The sequence below is a fragment of the Gopherus flavomarginatus genome, chromosome 8 (assembly GCF_025201925.1).
Source record: "Gopherus flavomarginatus isolate rGopFla2 chromosome 8, rGopFla2.mat.asm, whole genome shotgun sequence".
In the NCBI taxonomy this organism is placed as follows: Eukaryota; Metazoa; Chordata; order Testudines; family Testudinidae; genus Gopherus; species Gopherus flavomarginatus.
The window spans coordinates 11,183,059-11,203,611 of NC_066624.1; the positions used below are offsets into that span (position 1 = coordinate 11,183,059).

At 43.9% G+C, this 20,553-nt stretch overlaps 1 protein-coding gene across 1 annotated transcript in view; it reads left to right on the forward strand.

Moving 5' to 3' along the window:
• The window catches only part of MAMLD1 (mastermind like domain containing 1), a 95,030-nt gene extending 76,754 nt beyond the window's left edge, over positions 1-18,276 (forward strand). The window contains exons 3-5 of the mRNA XM_050964730.1: positions 13,852-13,998; positions 15,703-15,784; positions 16,077-18,276. Of these exons, the coding sequence (XP_050820687.1) occupies positions 13,852-13,998; positions 15,703-15,784; positions 16,077-17,095 (1,248 nt within the window). The 3' untranslated portion in view covers positions 17,096-18,276. The remainder of the gene's footprint in view (positions 1-13,851; positions 13,999-15,702; positions 15,785-16,076) is intronic.
• Positions 18,277-20,553: the final 2,277 nt, after the last annotated feature.

Consider the following 20,553-nt stretch of genomic DNA (forward strand, 5'->3'; position numbering starts at 1 on the left):
GCTGAGTTGCTTAAATCTGCAAACACAAGTCTGTCTAAAATTTAAAAATAAAAGCAGTGCTATTTTAGTGCTTTGGAATTGGGGATTATAAGTAGTCCTCTTGGTGTGTTACTCCTGGCTGTGTGTGTAGTTCCTAAGACATCGCTGCGTTCATCATTTACCTTTGGAACAGTCTGTCTGCTTAATGAACGTGGCAAACAGAAGCCTTGCCTGCATTTGTATCTTGTGATGACGTTTGCAGTTGAGTGAAAAAGTGCCCGAAGACACAAGCATTCAGCACAGATGCACTTACTTCAAGCGCTCAGACCCACAAGAGTCCACTGTTTGATAACAGTACATGCTGGACCAAGAGAGCTGAAATCCCACTGTCAGCTAGCAAAAACAGTCATGCTGAAGCTGTGGAGTTTGTAGCCATGAAACTGGACTCTGGCATGCGAGATAAACCCAAAGTAAATTGTAGGGAGTATAGTGATCTGCAGCACTGATTATAGGACTGGGAGCCAGGGACTGCTGAGTCCCATTTCAGAAGCAGGATGGTCCTGTGGTTAGAGCACTAGACTAGGACTTTGGCAACCTGGGTTCAATTCCCTGTTTTGCCACTGACTTCCTGTGTGACCTTGGGTGAGTCATTTAACTTCTCTGTGCCTCAGTTCCCCATCTGTAAAATGGGGATGGATAGCACTTTCCTACCTCACAGGAGTGATGTGAGGTCAAACACATTAAAGATAGTGAGGTGTTCATATACTTGGTGGGGGGGCATGTAAGTGTCTTAGATAGATAGCTGTGACTCTCCTGCCATCCTCCATAGCCTTTGGAAAGTCACTTCACCTCTCTCCCTCAGCAACATAGAGACAGTATCCATCACATAGTGTTGTTGAGAGGAATAAGGAGATTATCTCCTTATTTCTAGTGCATGCATCATTGTAGTGTCTAGGTGCCACAGTCAAGAATCAAAGGAGTATCCTGTCATATTCTGCTTCTCAGGGCAAAATTCTGCTCTGGATACCCACAGACTAGTTACTGGGGCACAGGTTGGGACCATCGTATAGCTGGTGTTCCCAGAAGGAATGCTGGCTGACTCATGGGTAGTGTAATAATCTGTTTGTTTGCAGTATAGTATTTAGCCACTAGATGTCTCTACGCACATTATAGGATTCCACACATGCTGTGGAGCCTGGTAAACACAGAGACGAAGCTGGAACTCAAACTGTGATGAAGCCCGTTTGTGTCTGAAGAAAATAACTGTAACTACCATTGATGACTGATCTTTAAAAAGTTCTGTGATTCTATAGCTCATGACAGGGTGCACATGTCAGAACAGTGCAGTATGCATGAGTGAGGTGGGGGAGGGGATGGCACTTAGGAACAGGTTTATTCTCCCAGGGAGATGATGGCCAGCCTGTATGCAGGGCGTAAGAGAGGGGAACTCGTTGGCCTCTCCCTCCTCATGCAGCTGAACAGGGACGGTCAGAATCTATTTGGATATAATCTCGTGGGTGAGTCATTCTACTCTAAGGGAATCTCCTTCGTAGGCCCCTTCAGTGAGGGGAAAGCCCACAAAAAAAGAGAAGTGGCCTTCTCTAAAAGAGGCAAGATACATCCTGCTGTCCTGAGGCCTACAGGAGTTTCACACTGGACTGCATCAGACATAGCCTCCCTGTATTGTTTGGAAGACATAGGGGAGAATCTATCATCTACAATAGGCACAAACTTCCTGTTGTTCAGAACAGACACCTGTCCTGTGGGGTAATGGAGAAAACAGCTGCCATCACCCAGAGGCGAACTGGGAAGGCAGTAATAGCAAATAAATGTCTTGGGACTTAAAAAAACAAGTTAGAGTGTAAGGCCTATATTTCTACTTCTGGGTACCTACCATTAAGTTCCTAAAAGGTGGCCTGATTTTGCACAGGGCTGAGCACCTGCCCCTCCCATTGGCTTCAGTGGCACACTTGGGTGTTCAGCACTCCTGAAAATCAAGGCACTTATAATTAGGCACCTAAACATGGGTTTTGGCTTATCTAGCTTACTATTAGGAACACTGATTTGAACATTCAGGCTTTTGACTGCTGATTTAAGAGTTACAGTTCTTACTAAAGTCTGAAATCAAGATATTTCTTCCTTCCCCCTGCATTGGTCATCGTTACTCACACTAGGCAGCTGGGGGGCAGGGGGAGATTGGGACTTATTTAAATGCACATGGTATTTTTCTTGCACTCTTAGTCAGGCCTGCATTTCACTGCAGATTAGCAATATGTGTGATGCAGGACTCTGAGACCTCGTGTGCACAGATATTATCTTTTCTGCCCCTCACATTTGTTTGCAGAAGTGTATACTGGATGTGCATGCTCGCTCGCTCTCTGTCACACGCACATGCACAGCCAAAACCTTACAGAGGCGTGGAAGCTCAGTTTGCTTTTTTTTTTTTTTTTTAAATCGTTGCAAAACAGGAACAAATGAGTGTGTCACTTTAAACCATGAGACCACTTAGTCCATAAAGACAGATTGGGCGTCTTTGTGCTTCCAGGGACAGGCCAGAATTCCATAGTGATCCCACTGTTCTCTCTCTCTCTTTCCCCCTCGGCCTCCACCCACCTCTCCCTTCCACTGCCTCTCGAGATTTGCTTAGCGTTTGCCTGCCTCTGTTTTTGTGGCTGGTAACCAGCAGAAGAATGGAATGGATTTAATGATTTGTTGGCTGCAGTGCCAGTGTGATTAAGTCAATAAAGCTGCAAGCTGAAAACAGACAGGGTAGTTACAGTATATGACTTTAACCTTGTTAATGCATGTTTACGTCCTTCTGCCCAGTGCATAGCCGTACGTTACATAAAGAAGATCTGATCAATCTTTAACCCATTAAATAATTCATAAAGTGAGAGCAGACATCAGCTCCTTGCAAAGCGGATCAGTAACCATGGGGTCAGCAATAACTTTGGTTCCCTGGACCATATCCAGCATATTTAAACTATGGTGATGTCACCAGGCAAGCGTTTAACCTTAATCATTTGTATGCGAACAAAGGGAAGTTAACTGTTGACGTGCGATGTCCTTTTGTGAAAGAAGCACTTGTAATGGCTCTGCAATGTCCATGCCTCAAATGGAAGATGGAAATCTCACCAGCCTTCCCAAGACCCTTGATTTTTCTGTGTCACTTGGTATATTTAAAAAACCCAAAGAGTAAAATTTTCAAAGACAAGTGTCTTGGATGAAGCTGCAGTGGATGAAGACCTGAGACTTTGGGAGTTGAGCAGGAAGGGGCATAGACAAACAGAAGCTTGAGGTTTCAGGCCAAATGCCTCAAGTTAGGCAGGCTTGCTCCGCCATAAAGATCTTTAAAGGCTGGTTTGCTCAGTGTCCGGTCCATGGCACATTCTTTTCTGTAGCCATGTGGCCTTGTGGCTAAGTAACTGGACTAGGACTTGGGAGTTCTCATATTCCTTGTGTGACCTTGGACAAATCACTTAATCTCTCCATTCTTCAGTGTCCCCAAATAGGGGATAATTGTCTTCCAACGCAACGTGTCCAGGCCACCCACCTAGTATGCCCACTGCCATGCTCTCTGTGTGCCAGCTACAACAACTCAGGACTCCACCACAGAGGCAGTGTGAAGGGGGGCTTTGCATAAGGAGAAGCTGTGTTTGGACTTGTAAAATACAGGAAAAAATGGTTTGGGATAGAATTTTCAAAGTTAGGTAAAGGAGTCAAGGGTCTGACAATCATTGAATTACGATGGCAACTGAGTGCCTAATTCCCTTAGGTATCATTGAAAAATTGCCGCCAGTGTGTAGTTTAACAAATTTTCAAACCTTGCCTCTGACCTTATGCATGCATATATTTGCATGAGCAGATCCCCCACTTGTGGATCCAGAAGGGTATTTGCATATGCAGATAAAGCTGTTAGACACTTGTGCACATAACTGTGGTACTTGCACACATGAGCAATTGCAAGCCAAAGTTTCAAACCAGTCCCGCATAGTATGCCTGTATTTACAGGCAGATTTATTGGTTACAGAAAGCCAGAAAGGTAAGGCATCAAAACAGTCTTTGTGAGCCAGATTGCCATGCACATCAGAGCATATCTCAGAATCCAGTACACAAGCCCGGTAGCTGAATTTTCCAGGCACACAGCGATACTCACTGTGAGCGTGAGATCAGAATCTGCACTCATCAGTGTGCTGATGCCAGTGTATGCTGGCGGGAGCTAGGAATTAAGACTCCCAAGAGCTGGTGCTGATTCCCCTGTTATTTAATTACTCCCTTTTGCTTTATTATTTGTACTGATCAGGACTCTTACATTAATTTGCCTTGTGTGGTTTTGCAGTCTAGAGCTGTGGTTTCTGTTCAGGAGAAGGTGCCCCAGAACTGATGGCAAATCAGACCTGATTTGAGAAAAAAAAATCCATGTTAATTTCCTATTAATTTTTAGCTTGGAATTTTCTGTTATACATCTGAAAATCCTTCCTTCCCAGTCTCTTTATTTCCATAAGCTAACCCATATTCACTTTATTAGCACCACACCCACCATAGGGCTGTTTTATGCATCTGGTAATTTTTGTGCATTGACTAGGGGGGCAGGAGAGTTGTGCATTTCTGGGGGTGGGGAGAGTCTACTTGATGGAATATGGAGGTACTCCAAGCACATGTTAATACTGAATGGGGGGGATCCCAATTCCTGACCCGTAGCTAATATCCTACAAGTCAGGTGAAGCTACCAAGGATTCCTGGGCTATAGCTTGAAATGCTTCAGTTATCTACAAATAAACACCATTAATTGCTTTTAGTGTGTGTCATGCAGTGGTTAAATAATGAGATCTTTGTTCCCGTATTTGTACATCAGCCTGTTTGGAGGTGGGGGGAAAAGTCTGAAGTGGTGAAATTATTTAAAATTAGTGGGGATATTTACAGGAAGGCATAAAGAACTGTCAGTAGTAGAAAGCGGCATTTTATGTTCTTGTCTCAGATGACCTTGCTCCAAGGACAAATCAGAGCTTGATGAAATGAAGCTGCAGATGGCTAGTGATCTCAACTCGGTAATAATGAAATGACAGAAGAAAAAAATGAGCCCTCTCCAGTTTGTAAATACAATCTGAACGGAAAGGGGAAAGGAATTTTGAAGGGGCGATTGAGTTGACTTGGTTATAGCATTTCAGCTCTGGGTGTCTTAATAAATATTTCTCATGATTTTTTTTAATTAGTGGCACCATGTACATTAATAGTCAAGGGTGCCTTAATATTTTTTTTCTATTTTTAGATGTTAGCACCTGGGCTATGACTTTGCATTGCAGGTCACAGCCCATTTATTATCAGGTTTCAGAGCGGCAGCCGTGTTAGTCTGTATCCACAGAAAGAACAGGAGTACTTGTGGCACCTTAGAGACTAACAGATTTAAGGTGCCACAAGTACTCATGTTATTTTTATTTATTATCAGTTGTTTCAGCCCAACATTTATTGGTGTGTTTGTTGTTTTTTAAGTTGAGGAGCATTTGGAACCTGATTGGACTGATTACTTGATCTGGAAGTTTTAGGTACTCTGGCTTGGCAGGAAGGGATGAAAGCGGGTAAGAGATTTAACAGTGAAAAAGTGATTGCTGCTTATGTGCATAATCTATATTATATATTTTAAAAAATTAACTTACAGAAAGGGAGCAATTCAAAAACTCCTTCTTTTAACCCAGTGTTTCTCAGCCAGGGGTCTGGGGCTCCTTGAGTGGCCACAAGCGGGTTTCAGGGGGTCTGCGAAGCAGGGCCAACATTAGATTCACTGGGGCCCAAGGCAGAAAGCCATTCGGGGCTGAAGCCTCAGTAATGTAGCTTCCTGGGGGCCCCTGTAGCTTCTGTGGGGCCCCGGGCAATTGCCCTGCTTGCTACCCCCTAATGCTAGCCCTGGATTTTATATGCAGAAAAACAGTTTTCGTGACACAGGTGGGGCGTGGAGTTTTTATAGCATGTTGCGGGGGGGGCTCAGAAAGAAAAAGAACCCGTTTTAACCCACTCCATCTTGATTTGGTCCAAGTAATTAAAAATGGCAGAGATCTCCAGAATTGGCCTAATTGCCCACTGAACACTAAATTTCCTGAATTTTGCCATGTTTGAGCCAAACCTTGCATGGTTATTTCATGTGATCCTTCCCCCGCCACCCCCAGCTATTTAATATATACATTCCGCATCTAGCTGGTGCTTTCTTCTGTGGCTGCTCCTGTTGTGCATTCAGCTACACTGACTCCTGTGAACCTCATCAACACCTCTGTTAGAGAGAGCACCATGACATAACACACAGATAACTTGACTCAAACTGTACTTTATAGACGCGAGATATTGCGTTTGTCATTGGGGCTAGCACAACCTTGCAGAGGCAGTCAGAAAGGAACTATTAGCCAAAACTGGGTGAGATAAATACAGTTTTAGATTATCTCACTGAAATTGATAGGTGAGCTGCCCTCAGTGGGAAGGAGAGTGCATTGTCAAGGGTTGGAGAATCATGACAGCTGAAACAAGCCAAATATAAATATTTTATTCTTTGCAGAGAATTCCATTTTGGACTGTATGGAATATAGACATGCAGGAAGTTTATATGTATAAGTAAGGCAGGCAAATTTATTAGAAGGGGTAGTGACCAAAAGACCCTGCTCAAAATGAGTAAGACTCCTAGAATTCTGGCCTTGAATGGAGCAGCCAGCGTGGAACAATGTATGTGTGCTGAGAATGCCCTGCGATCAGGACTGTGGCAGAACCTTTCCTACCATTCTGATTTTTCGGTGCTTCCATAAGAGTGCATCTCCGATCCTGCTGCTGCCCTTCACTTGAGGGGGTGGAGTGCAGAAGGTCCTCTTCCAAGGTTGCTATTAATGATGCTCTGGCAATCTGCCGGTAGGGGATGCCTGTACCAAGTGTGTGATTTGCAATCTACTCCAGCCTCTCCTGGAAGGCGGGGAGTCATTTTTGATGGTACCATGGCCACTCCTACTCTAAGGCTTGCACTGCAATGCATTCAGTGCCTTAGGGTATATGCATCCCTATGTTACATTGAGTGTCCCACCGGTCTAAGTGGAACACTGATCATACTCCTGAACCAGTCGCACGTGCTCCTTCTTGCTACCAATATGATGTTCATTAAAACCCCGTATTAGCATGATCTCAGATAGGCCTGATAAAGCATGCATTTTCCTCTCTATGAAGTAAAACAACGAATGCAGTAACTTGCAGTATTTTTTAGATACTTTTCCTTTGTTCTGCTGAATAAAACCAGCTGGGGGAAAAAAATGTGGCAAAATCCTTGCATAAAAGTTTTCACTAATTTGATTAATTGTTTTTGGAAGGGAGAGTTGGGCTGAATGTCCATCCTGTTAAAAGCCTGGATGCGTTTAGAAACAGCCCTATGGATATTTCTCTTTTGAGCAGCGTGCAACATAAGAGCAGCTGTAAGGAGATGAGTGTATTTTTTTTATTTTATGTGGCCAAAACAGTCCCAGGTGTAGTTGCCAACCTGGTTTAGTGATCTTGTCATTGCTTCCATCAGAGAAGAGGAGTTAACTTTGTGTGATGCTAAGCATGCCCATGCCATAAGAACAGAGGAAAGACCTTAAAAGAACTTTTTTCCTCTTTTTTTTTTTTTTTTTTTTTTTTTACAAAACTGTATACCCATGGATCACTTACAGTCTTCAAACAAAGCTTGTTCCTGACTGACAACCCCTGAGATAAGCCTGGAAATTTGAGTCTGATAGTATTTCACATGGTTGTGTGTCAAGTAAACGGGTGGAAGATGAAAAAAGAAAAGACCCACTGAGTTACACAGTTTGTTTGATCAATGCTTGTATATTGTGTTAAAACAAACAAAGCGGAAAGGAGGAGGGTGGGGAGCTTCAGCAGATATCTGAACTAAAAGGGTCAGTTTTATCTTGAAGTGCATCTTAGAAGTGGGGTGGGAGTGGGGGGTGGAGAAGAAGAGGGGGAAGGGAAGGAAGAAATCTTTCCCCAAAGAGCAAATGTAAAGTGATATTAAAGACAATAAATAGGATTTATAGCAGGGGTTCTCAAACTGGGGGGTTGGGACGCCTCAGGGGGTCGTGAGGTTATGACACAAGGGGGCGCGAGCTGTCAGCCTCCACCCCAAACCCCGCTTTGCCTCCAGCATTTATAACGGTGTTAAATTTATAAAAAAGTGTTTTTAATTTATAAGGGAGGTCGCACTCAGAGGTTTGCTATGTGAAAGGGGTCACGAGTACAAAAGTTTGAGAGCCACTGGTCTATAATCCGTGCATGCTGATTTAATGTAAATAGTCATGACCGGTTATAACATCAGTTTTAAGTCATATAACATGAAAATTCTGCCAATGCATGGGAGACTTTGGAGGTGAGGGAAAGGAGGTTGTTTGTACTAAGGTAGCCACATCTCAACCCAAATATTTTCATCTTTTAATGTCCATTTAGATTAAAACTTATGGAAGCATTGATAGCAGCTGCTTAGTAAAGGCTTGCACCAGGATTTTCCTTTTTTAAACAAATGCATGTCTTCACCCTCCTCCTATTATGCAGCCTCTCCAGAATACCAGGCAGAGGGAACACCATATGTGGATTCCTTATGGATCCTGCAATTGAGCCGAACGGACAACTCTCATTGCAGTGTAGTTTGATGCATGGAACAATGGGATCTTTGTGCTAGGAGCTGTACAGACACAGAACAAAAAGACAGTCAGTGCCTCAGAGAGCTTACAAGACAGACAGACAGATGTGGGAGCACAAGGCCACATCTATCTGTCTGAGGCCAACACACATCTACATGTCCTCTGTACAGAAGAAAACTCTTACTTGTGGAGGTCAGACTAGATGATCATGATGGTCCCTTCTGATCTTAAAGTCTATGAGTCTGTGAGGTCACGCCTCCAAACACTGTCCAAAAATGAGTTAATGAAACTTCACGACACCCTGCAAGGTAGGAAAGCCTCATTCTTCCCATTTTACAGACATGAACTAGGCACATAGGGTATGTCTACAGTGCAGGTAAAAACCCACTGCTGGTCTGTGCTGGCTGACTCAGGCTCACAGGACTCTGGCTTGGGGGCAATTTAATTGCAGTGTAGACATTCTGGCTTAGCCTGGAGCCCAGGCTCTAGGACCCTGCAGTTAAACGGCCCGTTAGCCTAAGACCCAGGCGCCCAAGTCAGCTGCCATGGGCCAGCCGTGGGTGTCTAATTGCAACGTAGACATACTCGTAGAGGTTGTCTGATTAGCCCAGGCTTTGCAGTAAGTCAGTAGCAGAGCCAGAAATAGAGCTGTTGAGGAGTTTTGTTGCAGTATCTCTTCTATCCTAGGTTACTAGAATATAGCTTGTTTGTAACTACTTCAGGGTTAATTGTCTCCGCTCAAAAAGCTTGTTAAACATCGGCATTAACATTTTTGTGTCTCGCCCCCCTCCCCCCATATTAATAGCGAAGAAGTCTGATCTTTGCTGCCTGTTTATCTTTGCATTTTGTCTTTATTCTTTGGTACAGTGGTTGCGCTTAAACATTTACTTCTGTTTTGAGAGCTGTAATTACTGGATTCAACTGTGAGCCCCACTGAAAGAAAAGGGACTGTTTCTCAAACTGGCAGCATCTTTCAAAAAGGAAGATACTTGTAAAGCTCAGTCACTGTATGCATTTTTAATCAGATGCACTTCAGTTCTTCCACTGCTTGTTACTTTCGTTTGAGATGCACAGTTTTCACTAGCAAATACTCATATTCTTTGCAAAGCTGAGTCTATTTCTCACAATAACCCTGCTTTGACCTGGTTATCTGTTAACCACAAAGAATTCTGTTCTGATTAGTCCATCTGTTAACCGTTCAAATTCACATAACTTGGCTTTATTGCGACGGTCTGTAATATAATGCTCAGAGGCCTCCACTGGCCGCTTATGTCTTGTGAAGTAAATGTGCCTTTCCGAGAGCCACTCTTCTGCAGGTCACTGTCTTCTTGATGTTTTCAATGACTTTTTGTCCAGCAGTTACAGTCCCCTTTATGTCCTCATTGAAATATATTGTAAATCTTCAATAGCTCTGGTCTTAACTTAGTGCATTTTAAAATTGAAGTTGCTTTACGCTCTGTTCCTTAGAGTGCCACCTTAAGAGCAGATGGGAAAATATAGGAATGATGAATGAGATTGGTGTTTTCCAACATTTTTTTCAAAAACAGTGACTACTTTAGATTAAGGTTAATGGGATTCTTGCCTGCCTATGCAGGGTGATTGAACCCCTCAAAATGAGATTGAGGAAGTCCTGTTTTTAGACTTCTGTTGGTTAATGAAGACCCATGAAGTATTAAGGACTGTAACTTTCCAGATTCTCACCTAAGTGAACATGCGTGTGATTACTGGATGAACAGTAGAGAGCTAGAGTTTCTGAAATCTGATCACATTGTTAACACAACTAATTTGCCTGTGCACTTACCGCAATTGGAAGCCAGGTTTTTAGAAGTAAGTATGTGCATGCCTGGTAAACGTGGGCCCAGCTCTATCCAAGCACTTAAGCACGTGCTTAACTTTCAGCAGGCACGTAGTCTCAAGTGGGACTATTCATGGCCTTTGAGTTAAGCACACGCGTAAATGCTTTGCTGGATCAGAGCCATAAGTGCTGTGACTGCATACTCAGCCACAGGAATCACCCGTGCTGTTTGTGCATATGAACAGTTCTAACACTGAGTCACTGCATACGCTGTTTATGCTTGTGAATGGCCAGTGATGCGTCTGACCCACCATGGGTGTACACAAAGACCAGGGTTTTCTCCCACAGGTGTAATGGTTGTACCTGAGCACGGATACTAAGCATACACATTCCTGACAACTGACTCTAACTCTTGCTGCCTAACTCCCAACACAAGCACCCGATGCTGGGTCCCTGTCCACCGACTCACAGCACCAATCCCATCTCCAACAGAAACGGCCAAATTGGAAAGCCCACTGAGTACGGTAGAGCTCTGAAATTGCCATGTGACAGTTTGCCTAGCAACAGAACCACACGCTTTCAACATGTCCAGGCTCCTTACAACGTGCTGTTTGGTTAAAGATTCTGTTGATTTGATGTTTTAATGTGAGTTTTGGAGTGAGAGAAGCTGTGATGTATTATGAAAAACACAAGTGGAATTCAATGACTGCACACCAGGCATTCATCTCTTTGGATGTAGCCCACAAGTAACTAAACGCACCCCCAGATGTGTGAACACCCAGGGCTGTGGTCTCTGGCTTTGAAATTCAGATCCTACCCAAGATGCTATCTTCCTGAAATTTAAAATGGGATAGCCCGAAGCATGGGCCAGTTCAGATAGTGGCTTGTTTGGCTTGGCCTTAGCATGGGAAGTGATTTTCCTTGGGAAGTGATGAAAAGGAAAAATGTTTGAAGTTCATTAACCTTTGGTACAGATAGCAGCATCCTTTAGACCACATGCAAGAGCTATTCTTAGTCATGACACTTACATGGTTATTTTCTACTGTAAGGGAATGCAGTAGTTCCCACTAGTGGTGAAAATAAGAGATTTTCTTTTGTTTGTTTGCTCATCCTAAACATGAACTGTAAAATGAAAGACTTTGAATTCCTTACTTGTTCCCCACTCCTTTTTTTGCCTAATTTTCCCCCAAGCAAAAATGTGTGTGTATATGTTTCTCTTTAGAGCCTAATTAAATGTTGTGCAACACTTATCCCAAATGTAGCAACCTATTCTGGGTATTTGCAAATGAACCTGGCTGATTGTCCTTCTTCCAGCAAAATCCCATATCGTTAGGCCATTCTGCTGCAGCCCAAGAGCTGCAATTAGTAATGTGATTTTCCCTTCTTTACCATTAATAATATGGAAAAACCAACATTATTTTCCTAATTAGGTTTCGGAGAAATTAGAATGAGGTGGACACGATTAGTTTAGAAAAAAAAAAAAAAAAGACGACTTTAATGTTATGACTTGTTAATGCAATAGCCCTGAGCGAAACAGAATGATTGTCCTTGCACTAAACTCCTTTGCTTCAGTAAGCACAGACCCTCTGCACGCAACAAGACAAGTTGGGAGGAAATTGGTGAGATGGCAGGGAATTTAGTGATATGAACATTTCAGTGTCTTTCATGTGTAGAGTACACAAACTGAATCCCTGCTCTTTCAAATATTACCCTAGAGGCAATCCATATTATTCAAAGCTTAACTATGGCTGCAAAATAATATTTGACATGAAAGCAGAACCCTAGCTTTACATGAACTTTTGTATTTACATCAGGAGTAAATCATATTTACTTCTCTTCCCTCCTTCTCCTTCCGTGGGAGGGAGGAGAGAAAAGGAAGAGTGTCCTGCAGGATTGTAAGCAAAGCAGCGGTAAGAATGTCTGGTCTTGTAAGACTGCCCATGAATAGAAATGATAATGAGTCCAGTGATGAGTTGCAGGTTTGTGTCTTTTGGTGAATTATCTCACAGGCATTTACATTTCATCGATTGTGGTTTTGCATAATAGACCTAAGTGCTGCAACAAAAGGAGGCACCATAAAAGTGAGTAATTTCAGTGACCTTCTTGGTAATCGCTCCTATTTTAAAAAAAGTATACATCTCCGAATGACCAGGGCAATCCCTTATAGTGAAACCATTGCGAAAGGCATTCCTGCTCTGACAGCCTGGCTTTTGACAAACACCCTCCAACGTCTCCTTCTGGTCACTCCGAACCATTGCTCGTATCCTGTTGGCTCCATTTTAGCATGATTCTCATTGTCAGATGTCAAAAGGCAACAACCATTTTCTTCTTGCTTATCTTCTGATAACATTGATTCTCAGACAAAGGATGTGGGCTTCCATTCTGAAAACAAAGGAAACATGGCCTGGTTAAGAATGCTGGATATAATGTACATAATTCTCTCTGCCAATAATAACAAAGCATCATAAGTAATGTAAAAGCTGGATGTTAAAATGGGAACTATACTAGTAGCTACTGTGCCTGGGTATAGAGTTTGCCGGAGCATTTCCCTGCTCTTCCTCTTCTTCACTGAAGACGTGGCTTTGTCACTTATTTTTCTTTCCCTAATTACATGCTACCTCTGTAAAATGCTTTGGCTTAAATGTTTCTGACTTTCTCTTCCTTTCAGGTTCTGCTCCCAGAATCTTTGGAGTGCTGTTGTGATGGGCTTTAGAATTTTCCCCTCTGTTCATTTTGGGTCAGATTCTCAGGTGGCGTAAATTGACGCCGATCCGTTATTGACCACAATGGAGCAATGCCAGTTCCCACCAGCTGGGGATTCCAGTGGAGTAACACTGATTGACACCAGTTGGGAATCTGGCTCTTCTCTCTTCTGCATATTCAGGTTCTTGCCTTGTTTCCAGATCATCCTAATCAGGAGCTTTCCCCTCTGATGCTGGTCTCCTCCACTCCCAGCTCTCTGCATGACCTTGGCTCTCCTTTTCCTACGTTTCCGCAGTGTGCTTCTCCTTTCTATCCAATATCTAGCTCCTGCTTTACTCCAGCTCTTCTTCCTTTGCGTGTTAGTTTCACGTTGGGGAATTAGTGGAGAATATAGGGCTTGATTCACATCCCTTCTGCCAGTTACACACCCATGTGACTCCATTGATCCCAGTGAATCAGTCCCCTAGCTGTGGGCCAGGAACAAAGAACTTTGGATTAACCTTTGATCCTTCAGTTTCTTCCTGTGTTGATACTCTGAAGTCAGAGCAGTCCACTGCTACTCATTACAACAGCCACAGTGTGCACCATTCAATGTTTGTAAAAATCCAGAAGACGCAGTTCAGGATGGAACAGCAACTGGGTTGGAGGGGGCCACCAGTGGATGGGACAATGGCTTCTATTGTGATCTCCCTGGTGCGATTGATTTTTTCCCCTCTTTTTTATCTATCTTGGCAGGATCAAAATCCTGGAATTGTTACCAGACTTCAGGAGCCAGGCACCATCCCAAGCGGAGGCTCGGTGCCTGCGCCAGCTACGGTGAATGGATATACGATGAGGAACCATTTGCTGAAGCAGCAAATCATGAGACGGCAGCTAATGCAGGTTCGGCTTGCTGTGCTTACGTGGCTCCTGTAATGTACGCGTGGCCAGGGTTAAAGTGAGAAGTGCTGCGTAAGAAATGGCTGTTGCAGAGTATTTCTGGAGTGTGGGAAATCACCAGGCTGGGTCTGACTATCGGTCCATAGAGTCCAGCCTTCTGTCTCTCAGAAAGGCCAGCACCAGTTCAGCGGGGGAATGGTGTGTGTGTGTGTGTGTGTGTACATTCCACTCACTCCTTGTGGAAGAGGAACATGGCCACCTCTATGCTGCAGTTTCCATCCCCTGCAGTCCAGGGTCTGTGCTAGGAGAGAGGGCAGATGCTGAGGGGTCTGACTCAAGGAGTGAGTGAGGCAGGGTTGAGGGGATGCTCTTCATGGGAATTCCTCTCAGTAGATGGTCCAGCCCCAGGTTGTAGTCCCCTTTGCACTGAGCTTGCCACTCCTCCCAGGAGCCAGGGAGACCATTGCAGCAGAAGCTGTATTGGAACTTTGCTGTCGGGGAGCTGGGGTGAGAGGGGCTGCCAGGGATCAGAGGCGGTGAGGAGGCACAGAACCTCTGCATGGATGGCCTTGGCTTCCCATGGATCCTGAGGAAACTGCCAGGTTTGGGGTGATCAGACCCCTCCCCGCAGGAGGCCAGTGCTCCATGAGGGAACCTTGCTGAGATTTGCTCCCCAGGCCTATCCTGTATGTGGTAGCTGGAGTTACTGGCTATCTGCCTCCTCTCTCCGGTTTTGCCTCCTTCTCACTACCTAAATGGCCCCCCTCTTGACCTGCTCCCACGCCTATCTGTGCTGCGGTTGTGGGGCACTCATTCCAATCCACACTGTGCTCTCTGCACTGTATGGGCTGTCACAGAGCGGACAGCATGGCACCATTTGGAAGGACGTGGCCAGAACTCTGAGTAGCATAGGCAGGTTGTGCTGGAGAAGATCCCTCTGAAACGGAAGGAAAAGTGCACGGCATACAAGTCAGCTCACTTTAGGCAGAGCCCCCAATATCCTGGTAAGGAGGGAGCTTCCCATGGGTTCTCCCTGTGGGTCCACAGTAGATTTTGGTTTAAAACAGGGATCTGGCCTATACACATGAGAGTAGAGCCATCTTCTCAACACACTCACAGCCACGAGCACTGTCCTCCGTCAATCTGCCCCCTGAAGGCTGCCCCATTTCTGTGTGTTCACATGCTGGGAGCACCTTTCATTTCCACCCCCAAGAATCTGGGGCTTCAAAGGATGTGCCCAGACAGTTGTCCCGGTGGATTCTGGGGAGACCCAAAGATTCCTGCAGCACACAGAGCCTGATCTTCTGAGGACATTGGAAGGACTCCCAGTGACTCCAGTGGGCTTTGAATCGGGCCCTGGTTGAGCAGAAACAAGGAGAGCTGGGGGTAGAACCCCCGACCCCAGGTGGGTGAACAAAGTGGTCCCAGTGTCATTCCAGCTCCCCTATAGAGGTGGACCCGCTTACACAATTTTTGCCTGAGGCAGCCCCTGCTTAGACTGTGCTATATAGAAGACACCTTTGTAAGAAGGGGCACGTGAACAATTAGGTTCCTGACTGAAATGAACTGTCTGGGCTGCACGTCTGAAGAGCTTGTGTGTGTAGCTGGGTAGGTTGTTAGTGCCCAACTAGCCATACTTCAGATGTCTGCTGTTATTTTTGTTCCTTGAGAGGCTGCAACGTGACAACTCTTTCTCTTGTTTTTCAGGAGAAGCAGAAACAAAACATGCTGGGAGTAGCATCTGAGCAGAGGAGTTCATTTGCGCCCCAGCAGATAAATCAGTTTCAGGGTAAGGAGTGAAAGTGTGTGCTACTAAAAGCTTTGACGAGCCGGGTGCTCATTAAATGCAGCGCTCTTAATGATACTTTGCATTGAAAGAAAACCATTCTACATTTTGTCACATAAGATAGGATTCTCCTATTTTCTTATCACTCAAGTAGTAACTCTGTGACAAGGAATGCTGTGGCGAGGCCTGTTTAATGAAAGAGAAGAATTAAAGCAAAGCATCCTATTAAAAATCTGCCATGTTTCAGGGATAAATGCAGCCTTAATGTTTAACATATACCTCTTTTTATATACAGCAGTACCACAACCTATTCCTACTGACTGCGGTCAGTCCATGCCAGCTCCTCCACTGAATCACCGCATGATGGCATCCAACCCGGGAATACTTCAGAACACCTTGGGCTCCGGACTTACTCCAACCACTGTTAACCAGAACAGTGGGACAATGGTTATGATTCCGCATAATCCTGGCAAACAGCAAGGGATTTTTCCACCTAATTCCGATTTTAACATCCCTCTGCGACCAAACCAAACCTCTCTGGGCATGCACTCAGGATGCCAAACGGTTCACAGCCATGCTACTGTCCGGCCAGGAATGACATTGTCTAGCTTTAACTCCAGTTCCTTAACAAATCACTCAGCAACTCAGCAACACTTAAGACAGCCTAGTATGCCAAGAATTTCTACTGTCTACCCCAGCGCATCTGCTCAGATGTGGACACCAACTGGGGTTTCAAGAATGCCAAATCAAAGCCAAATGGATACCAGCATGCAGCAATTCTCCAGTAACCCTCTCGTCTCCAAACAGAATGTGAGACCAAATATATCAGGTCAGCAGTTTTCCCACCAGGCTGTAGCGCCGCCTAATCAGATTGTGCCTGGAGTCCAGGTCAGACAGATGCAAAAACTAAACCTGGGACAGTCTGGCCAGAGCCTGAGCACACTGAATAATCAGAACTTGAGACACAATTTAACCAGAGGACCATTGCCGGCTATGAATGTTATGAAATCCATGCCACAAGGCATGTCCAGTTTTAACCAGCTCAATCCTGCTCAAGGACTCTGCCCGCCAAGTTACCCCTCCGCAGGCCAGCTGTCAGGAACATTCAACAGAATGAGTACTGCTTCTGAGCTGCCGCAGTACGACTTTGTGCCACAACAGAGCAATTCGATCTTGCCTGGAAACTGCAGCGAGACTGACTTCATTGACTCCCTGATGAAGAACAGTAGCAACAACGATGAAGACTGGTTGAACAATTTGACAATGATAGATGACATTTTGGGACAGCACGCTCAAAACTCTGGACACGTTTAGCAAATAGGGAAGCAGACTGACTTGTAAATAACTTAAGTGTGACTTTTAAAAGTGAAAACAAACCAACAAAAATTGCCTCCTCTTTCAATACCGAATGAATGGACGCGGCCAATTCTTTGCCTGCATCAAAGTTTAATATTGGCAGTTTTTCAGATGACTGTATATATTTGAATATTTTATAAATTATGTTTTCCTAAACATTAAATATAGAAGTATTTATACTTCTTTGCTGGACTGTTTGTAAATAAATCTACAGCATACATTTTTTGTTTTATTATAGGAAATTCATTATACCTTGTTATAAATATGCAAATAATATTGTTAGTTTCAGTAATACTGTGTATTACAGCATAAAATACTTATGTTTTTGACATAACTTAACACATGGGCTAGAGGTGTCTGTGCAAACTGGCTTAACAGGAAGCAAATATGGTAATTTATCTCCCTTGTGAAGAAAGAAGATTGAGGAGTTGCATTTTTTTTAAACTGTCAACCTATTCAGAGCACCCATCCTGCAAACTGATCCTCGTGAGTGGATCCCATCAGAGCTTCATGCAGGTGGAGGGATCCACCCACAGATATCCTATTGCAGCAAAGTTTTGAGTTAGGATACACTCCCCCATATGTTGATGAGAGCGTTGAACGCATTAACTGTCTAGTACTGAGTATATACTCATAATAGTACAACCGTTAACAGATTATGTGACTACAGATTGCAGCCAATTGAGGAATTATGGTGTGAAATGAGGACACCTGAAGAGCAAACATCAGCCAAACATTATAAAGCCCCTGTATGGAGGTATCATCCAATGACACAATAGTTCTGGTTTGCACACCTCTGCCATGTATATTTGTAGTGTACAGGTGATTTGTTCCTGGTTTCAAGGCTTTTCATAATTTTCTGTTTTTAATGTGAGACTTTTTTTTTTCCACAGGGGAAAAGTCTATCAACATAAATAGTTAATTTTTGATGTTTTTTGTCAGCTACTATTGTCATATGTATATTTAAGTCTGTTTATAAAAGATCCACTGTACTGTAAACTTCTTAAAATGTTCATAATTTGTGTAATCATATTTTAATAGTCACGTCATACTTTGCAATACATTTGTAATATAACGTCAGCTTCAAGCACAGAATGTTTTTTCTTCATACCATAATAAACTGCCAGGGGAAAATTGCATATATTTTATGTTTTCATTTCATAGAAGCAACTTTTTGTATCTGCAAACATTTGATTTGAATTATTTCACTGTTTTCCAGGATGTTAGAACATCATTTGAATACCTTGTATAAATGTATATGTGCTATTACTAGAAGAAATGAGTAGAGGAAGAATTGAATTAAGCAGGCTAGAATTTCAATTTTGGATGGGATTTCCTATGCCAGCTTTACCCATCCTTTCAAATGCTATTATAAAGGAATCCAGACAGCTCTAGCTGGTTTTTATATAGCACCTATCACCATAGTTATTTAGGCGACACTTCTTATTATCCAGAAATATAAATGAATCTAGATTTTGGAACTATTGCTTTGACAACTCTTTATTTTTACTGGTAAATATCTGTTGGCCTATCAGGAAAATGCAGCTGTTCCACTTCAAGGAAAAGCCATGCCCAGTGTAAAGCGGTTCAGGGCAATTGTGCAGAGGCTGTCTTGGTAGAGCCAGGCCATATCATCTCGTAATAGATATGGTAAATATTATATATGTGTGGGGGGGACAAAGCTGAGCCACTCCATTCATTTTAGATAGAGACATAAGCCCTTACAGGAGAGCTCTAGATATAAAGAGCTACTGGCTCTGGGGGGCAGGATATTAAAAAAAAAAATTGCCATCCCAAATGGGTCTTAAAAATATACAAGTGAAGCTATAGTTAAATCAGCTCCAAATAAACTGAATCCAAAAAAGGCTGCAAACCTTCTGGGAAAATAAAATCATGCAGTTAGGGAAAAATTTTGCAACCTCTCAGTGTGGAGGTGGAGGGTCATCCCTACCCATGCCTACCAAAAAGCCGATAAGAAATCATTCTGGGTGAGTAAACCTCCGGGAGATCCCCTTTGTGGAATCTTCCCCAGATGATTCTATTGGGGGGAGGCAGGGTTTGCCCTGCTGTGGCATGAGTAGGGGTTCCTCCCCTCCAGATTCCCTAGAGCTGCCAGAGGCACATGAGCATCTGCATGGAGCACTGCCCCACACAGACTCTCTGGCCTTTTCCCCATTCCCTGACAAGGACAGCGCCAGGGAGCCCCGCTGCCATGGCTTCCTCTCTGGCCACTGCTCCCAGCCATCGTATATGGAGTGGGGGGCAAGGAAGGTGAATGCAGCCTCTGCGGCTTTGTTCTGGATGGATTTCCTGACGGTGCCGCTGGGGATGATGCACACGTCTCTCCCCAGGCATGAATCCTTGGGCCTACAGCAGGCCCTGAGAGGGCAAGAGGGGACAGTAGGGTGATGAAAACCCCTTGCTATGTGCGGAGATGGGAAGATCCCTGACGAGCCTGGTCCTGGGAAGTGATAAGCACCTGCAACTCCCACTAAAGAGGGGAGGGAAGGAAGCCAAGATGTAAATCAGTGGGAGCTGTGGGTACTCTGCACTTCTCCAAATAAAGTCTTTATGCATAAACGCAGACACCTCCGTACAAAGCAGAGTATGGTAAACTCTTCTCAATAAAACCACAATGAGGACATGGGTGAGTGAGTTTGGCTATGAGAATTGTTGAGGCTTCTGCTGCTTTTCTGTTCTGAAATCCGCTCTGCCAGTGAAGGGGCATTGGCTCCAACTGGAAGTCAATGCAGTTTGTCTCTTTAAGGAGAGGTGAGCTCAAAGTCCCAATTCTGACTCAATCTCAGATTCGCAGCGTGTCACTTAGAGACAATGTCAACTGCAAAATCCTGTGCTGCAAACGTCTTTACCTCCAGTACGTTACTAACTACTTAGATGATTTTACGTGAAACAATTGTTAAAATCAGATTATTTTCTCTCTCTTTTTTTATTTTCTATTTTTTTTTACTTTCTCATCTGGGACCATTAAAATCACTGAAGTCAATTTGCCTTCCAATTTTTCAAACACTGCAGGGGGCGGGATGGAAAAGCAAACATTTCTACTAGCATGTAAGAAAAATCATTCTCTTGGTCTCAGGCTGTGTTAAACACTTGTTTTCACACTCTAATTGTTAGGCCAGGTTTGAGCTGACCGTGCCCTTTTCACCTCTCTGTACCTCAGTTTCCCCATATGTAAAATAGAGTTGTTAATACTTCCTACCTCACAGGGGTGTTGTGAGGACTAAAGCTTGTAAAGTGCTTGGAAGATGAAAAGTATTATTACCTGGTGTCTATGGAGTATAGTCATGAACACTCACTTTCAAATATGTCCCTTTGGCGATTCCACATGTAAACAGTAATGGGAACTTCTCCATTTGGGATAGGCGGGCTTTCTCTTGTCCTACATGTTGCCATCC